This window comes from Pelodiscus sinensis, chromosome 27 (assembly GCF_052426305.1).
Source record: "Pelodiscus sinensis isolate ZL-2025 chromosome 27, ASM5242630v1, whole genome shotgun sequence".
NCBI classification, from domain to species: domain Eukaryota; kingdom Metazoa; phylum Chordata; order Testudines; family Trionychidae; genus Pelodiscus; species Pelodiscus sinensis.
Window position 1 is genome coordinate 18,236,917 of NC_143078.1, and position 6,635 is coordinate 18,243,551.

Sequence of the window (6,635 nt, forward strand, 5' to 3'; positions counted from 1 at the left end):
AAAAGGGTGAATCGTAGCCAGAGGAACAAACATCTCGCAATGCCCCCAACAGTTTTCCAACCAAACCATCTAAATGTCAAGCATGAATCTGAATCAAGCCCTGCAGTGGACTCCATCACATGCTTTAACTCAAGCACTCCTAGCTGCCATTTGCAACTGTACAAAATAACATAAGAACATAAGAACATGAGAACGGCCGTACTGGGTCAGACCAAAGGTCCATCTAGCCCAGTATCCTGTCTGCCAACAGTGGCCAGCACCAGGTGCCCCAGAGAGGGTGGATCGAAGACAATGATCAAGCGATTTGTCTCCTGCCATCCCTCTCCAGCCTCTGACAGACAGAGGCCAAGGACACCATTTTATCCCCTGGCTAATAGCCTTTTATGGACCTAACCTCCATGAATTTATTCAGCTTCTCTTTAAACTCTGTTATAGTCCTAGCCTTCACAGCCTCCTCTGGCAAGGAGTTCCACAGGTTGACTACACGCTGTGTGAAGAAGAACTTTCTTTTATTAGTTTTAAACCTGCTACCCATTAATTTCATTTGGTGTCCTCTAGTTCTTCTATTATGGGAACTAATAAATAACTTTTCTTTATCAGCCCTCTCTACACCACTCATGATTTTATAGACCTCTATCCTATCCCCCCTCACTCTCCTCTTTTCTAAACTGAAACCCCCCCACGCCCGCCCCCGTAAAGCAGCAGGGCTCTATGGTTGGTAGAATGGGGACAAATTAGAAGCACAGTGACTTTTATCCCAGAGTGACACTGGATCAAGATGGCCAGAGAGTCGTTTTACCGCTTTGTTTTGTTTTTCCCTTGAGAATTTTTCGTGTCACTTTTTTTCATTTTCATTGAAACTTTGAGAGTTTTTGGGATGCATAGAAAAAAACCCCAATGCCAGTTTTTTTTGTTCTGATTTTGGCAACTGGAAAGCATCCAGTGTTGATTTGTTCAACAGCCCCACAATTCTGTATGTACAGTGTGCAAGTGTGTGTTTACCAGAGAAATTTCTGGTTCAGTGGTTGGGGGATTTATTTGGTTGGTTGGTTTTTGCACAGCCCTAACTAGAGACCTAATCTAAAGTTCTCTGGAGTCCATGGGAGTCTTTTCATTGATTTCATAGGGCATTGGATCAGGCCACAGTACCTCACTAAGTGGCACTGACCAAATCTCACAACATTACTCCTATGAAGTATTCACATCTCCATTGAGCTAAGCTGTAGCCCCAAGAGGATCAGGCTAACATTTTCAAATGTATCTCAGGCTGAAGTCAATGGAAGCAGCAGCTGAGCCGCTGTTCTGAAAATCACATGCTGGACTGACACATTGAGTAGGGACTCCAGCTAGTAGTTTTGTCACCCAAATGGTCTTTTGGCAGTGAAACAGTCAAAGCATTCACATGGCAACATGACTTTTGTCAGAGAAAATGCCCAGTTTCAGCAACAACAAACTCCTAGCCCCTGAAAGACTTTTTTTCTTTTCCCCTCCTTTTACTGTCAACAAAGAATCAGTGTGGACCCTGCTGTTCTTTTTTTGACGGAATTGGCATCCGCTAATATCCCACAATGCCTGCCCTATGACTCTGCTCAGTATTTTGTGATCTCTGCTGCTCTGCAGGCATGCACCTGTCCCCTCTCAAAGCTCAAGGAATGGGTTGGGGGTGGGAGCTGCCCACCAGGATTTCAGAGTTCTACCACCTGAACCTTGAGCAACATGAAAAACTTAAAAAACAACAAAAGGACAATGCTCAAGGTTAAGGTAGTAGATTTGTGTCCACAAATCAGATATCCAAAAAGGCAATATATGAAAACCTGTTGGAGAACACTCTAATCTACCTGGACACTCATTAATGGATCTCCAAGTTGCTGTTTTGTTTCAGGCCAATTCTACGAGCCAGATACACAGAGAAGGATTGGAACTTAACTTCATTTACAAGTTTAATTCTCATGCAAATGGTATGAACAAGGACATGCGCTGGCTCACACACTACCTTCTCCGTCCTATGAGTTAAGGTACCAACCAAACAATGGAGGTGCTAACTGTTCTTATCAGCCTGTTGTAACTATTTGAACCATCTACTCATTGTCTCTCTCTTTTCATTTTTTTTCTCCTTTCCCCCTCCTTTTCTTTTTTTCTCTCTCTCCCCTCCCCTTCCCTTATTTAGTCTTGGATCTGGATTTCTAATACTCTTGTCATCTGAAGAAGTGGGTTTTGCCCATGAAAGCTCATACCATCTACATCTTTTGTTAGGGTATGTCTACACTACCCTCCTAATTCGAACTAGGAGGGTAATGTAGGCATACCGCACTTGCAAATGAAGCCCGGGATTTGAATTTCCCGGGCTTCATTTGCATGAAGCCGGCCGGCGCCATTTTTAAATGCCGGCAGTTCGAACCCCGTGCCGCGTGGCTACACGCGGCACGGGGTTCGAACTGCCGGCATTTAAAAATGGCGCCGGCCGGCTTCATGCAAATGAAGCCTGGGAAATTCAAATCCCGGGCTTCATTTGCAAGTGCGGTATGCCTACATTACCCTCTTAGTTCGAATTAGGAGGGTAGTGTAGACATACCCTTAGTCTTTAAGATGCTACCAGTATATTTGGTGTTTTTTAAGTTTTTCCTGTTACAGACTAACTCGGCTACCCCTCTGAAGCTCTTGAGCAACATATGATGTATTGTGAGGATGAAATGCACTAAAGAATTCATGCAAAGCAGCCTGCAGAATCCTTCCGTGAAAGAGACGATGAAAGTGTTATCACTAAGTGCAATTAAATTGTGGTGTTTTTTTTTTAAAAGCTTACCATAGTCTCAGATCTATTTTATTCTTTACGTGCAAGGAAGTGACACACATATACATAATTCATCTCTGTCTCTCTCTCTTTCTCTCTGTTTGCAAGCAGATACTCATAGCAAGGGAAAGACGCAAGCGGATGGTATCTGACCCTGGGATTTATGCTGCTAATCTGATTACTATATGATGGATGTGTCCAGTTGGAAGGAGATGGAGGTGGCACTAGTCAATTTCGACAATACTGATGAAATAATGGAAGATCCCAGTTATTCAAATGATTTCAGCACTGCTGCCCAACTGCAGAAAAGAGACCTCAGCTGTGCCAGCCTCCTACCCAATTGGAGACTCCTCCTCAATAGCGAGAACAGCAACAATGAGACCATTTTCTCCAAGTTCTCTGCCGAGTTCGGCGAGCACCTGATGAGGGAGAAGGAGGGCATGGACGAGGGCAACCAGAGAGTCATCATCAACATTGCTGGGCTTCGGTTCGAGACGCAGCTCAAAACCCTCAATCAGTTCCCTGAGACTCTGCTTGGGGACCCAGAGAAGCGGATGCACTACTTTGACTCCATGAGAAACGAGTACTTCTTCGACAGGAACAGGCCCAGTTTTGATGGGATTCTCTACTACTATCAGTCTGGTGGGAAAATCCGGCGCCCGGCCAACGTCCCTATAGATGTCTTTGCCGATGAAATCACATTCTATGAGCTGGGCAATGAAGCCATGGACCAGTTCAGGGAAGATGAAGGCTTCATTAAGGATCCAGAGACTCTTTTACCCACCAATGACTTCCACAGGCAGTTCTGGCTGCTCTTTGAATACCCTGAAAGCTCCAGTGCAGCCAGGGGTGTAGCTTTGGTCTCCGTCCTTGTCATTGTCATTTCCATCATCATCTTCTGCGTGGAGACCTTGCCTGAGTTCAGGGAGGAACGGGACTTTAAAGCCATCAAAGATGCCACTCACAACTTGACCAAAGCCAACCCAGCCCCTAACACCTTCACGGACCCCTTTTTTGTCATAGAAACTGCCTGCATCATCTGGTTCTCCTTTGAGCTCTTTGTCAGATTCGTTGTGTGCCCCAGCAAGGCCGCCTTCTTCAAGAACATCATGAACATCATTGACATTGTATCCATTATTCCCTACTTCGTGACCCTCACCACTGAACTGGTCCAGCAGAGCGAACTCAATGGGCAGCAGAACATGTCCCTGGCTATTCTGAGGATTATCCGCCTGGTCCGGGTCTTCCGCATCTTCAAGCTCTCGCGACACTCCAAGGGCCTGCAGATTCTGGGGCAAACACTCAAGGCCAGCATGAGGGAGTTGGGCCTGCTCATCTTCTTCCTCTTCATTGGTGTCATTCTCTTCTCCAGCGCCATCTACTTCGCAGAAGTGGATGAGCCACAGTCTCATTTCTCCAGCATTCCTGATGGGTTCTGGTGGGCTGTGGTCACAATGACAACTGTTGGCTATGGAGACATGTGTCCTACCACCTTGGGTGGGAAGATAGTTGGGACCCTTTGTGCTATTGCAGGGGTGTTAACCATTGCGCTGCCTGTTCCAGTCATTGTCTCTAACTTCAACTATTTCTACCACCGGGAGACAGAGAACGAGGAGAAACAAATTCTACCCCGGGAGGTGGAGAGAATACTCACTAGCATAGCTGCGGCCAGTGGCAGCATGGAGTCCTTGAACAAAACCAATGGGGGGTGCTCCCATGACAAGCACAGGAAATGATGATGGGTCTTGGAGGGACTGGTGTCAGATTGGATTTGATAAATGAAGTGGGTGTAAAACATCAGCACTCTATACTTTTTTAAAAAAACACAGCTTGCTTTTTTTGTAGACATTTTGCAATCCTCCAACCTCCTGCAGCCATTCAAATAAACATGGTCTTTCTTAACTCTTTCCCCTCCCCACAGACCGGTTTCATTATCTGATACTCAGTATTTTGCTCTCCTGCTTGGAAATTGAAACTTGGTTCCTTATGTGAGTGTGAGGGAGATGATAAAGCTCATGATGATCTCTTTTCAGCTGTAGATCTCAAAGTGCTTCTCCAGTGAGGTCAGCTTCCTTATCCTCTATGTACAGAGAAACTGATGCAAGAGATGTGAAGTGACTTGCCCATGGTCACCTTGCACAGCAGTGGCAGGATTTGAACACTGCTCTTCTGAAGCCTAGTTTCATGCATAATCCATGCTGCTGAAAGGAGTAGCTATGAGCATTACAGGTCAGCCTTACATGGGCAGAAACTCAAAGCACAGAGGAACCTGATTCTTCAACCCCGAGGCTGGCTCTCCAGTAAGTTCCGTTGTTCCCGGCTGTGCAAAGTGGGGAAAAGACAAGTGCTGTGAGGGTTTGGGAGGAATGCCTGGTCTCAGCCGAGAGTCAGAAAGGGCTTGCTGCCTTCCAGATGGCACAACTGAGCTCGGGAAATGGACTAATGCAAACCAGCTCTGAGCAGAGTGGTGGCTCCCAGCGGAAAACCTCTGACAGATCTGGTTTGACGTCTGTAGCATTCCTTTCAGTTTGGATTTAATACTCCAGAAAGGGTGGGACTTGGGCACTCTTTAGCCAGTGGGCAATTGTTGGAGACACTGTAACAAGGGGAGTAGTACCCACAAAGGGGCACCCAGGAGGTGTTTACTGCTTAGAGAAGTGGTCTCCAACCTTTTTAACCACAAGATCATTTTTTCAATTGCAGTGCAATGTAAGATCTACCTCAAACCTAAATCCCCTGGCCCGGCTTCCTTTCCCCCTTCTCTGAGGCCCTGCCCCTGCTCCACCCCTTTTCTGGGGCCTCACCCTGCTCACTTCATCCCCCTTGCCGGAGGAGTAACAGCAGTTCGAATTAGGAGCTTTAGTCAGGGGATGAGAGGGAAGGACAGTGTGTGATTGTGCGAATGACAGAGACACACACACTGTGTGTGTGACAGAGATTTGCATCGCCAAGCGCCCGCCCTCTCCTTCTCTGTGTGTGGAGACAGGGTACAGGAGTAGGGGGAGGAGGATCACCCTGACATCAGCCCCCCCTTCTCCCTCCCACACCCTGCACAGCGAGCAGGAGGCTCCCAAGGGGCAGCTCCAAGGCAGAGGGCAGGAGCAGCATGACAGTGGGTGGAGGGACAACTGAAGTGCCAGCGCTTGCTAGCTTCCCGGCCAAACCAGTCAGGATCACTTGTCAGAGGCTCCAAGATCTACTGGTAGATCCCAATCTACTGGATGGTGACCACAGGCTTAGAGGATTAAATTGGGACTCAGGAGAAGTGGAGTTAGTTCCCTGCTCTGCCACAGACTGCCTGTGTGGCCTTGAGTGAATCATTTAGTCTATCTGTGCCTCAGTTCCCCATCTGAACAGGGGGAATGATGGCATTGCCCATCCTCACAGGGTGTGGTGAAGATAAATATATTTTAAGATTGTGAGATGCTCCAATGCTACAGTGATGGGAGCCATGGTAGATAGAAACATTTAGATGCATAGAAATGTCAGCTTGAAAGGTACTTTGAAAGGTGCTAAGGCAGAGCCAAATAAAGCCAAATAAAGCTAGAATAGCCTTGACAGGTATTTGCCTGAGCTGTGCTTAAAAACCTTCACAGCCTCTTCTGGAACCCTGTGGCCACCTTAGTAGTTACAAAGTCTGACACAACAGTTTTTCATCAGAAAATACAGTCAAGTTGAAACAAACATTTTGCAGCAACATGTCAATTTTGACAAAATTTTCAATGCGGGAAAATCTAGATGAACCATTTTAACTTTTCAGTTGAATAATTTAATATATTTTGATTTAATAAGGTTAAATGTTTTGGCATTTCAATTCGTTTTGACTATTATATTCTATCAAAAT

The 6,635-nt window shown here is 46.2% G+C and overlaps 1 protein-coding gene across 1 annotated transcript; it reads left to right on the top strand.

Annotated features, from left to right (window-relative positions):
- Window positions 1-2,932: 2,932 nt before the first annotated feature.
- On the top strand, window positions 2,933-4,575 carry KCNA10 (potassium voltage-gated channel subfamily A member 10). Its single transcript, XM_006116402.4, has one exon. The coding sequence runs from the start codon at window positions 2,977-2,979 to the stop codon at window positions 4,525-4,527; it is 1,551 nt and encodes a 516-aa protein (XP_006116464.2). The 5' UTR covers window positions 2,933-2,976; the 3' UTR covers window positions 4,528-4,575.
- The last annotated feature ends 2,060 nt before the right edge of the window (window positions 4,576-6,635 follow it).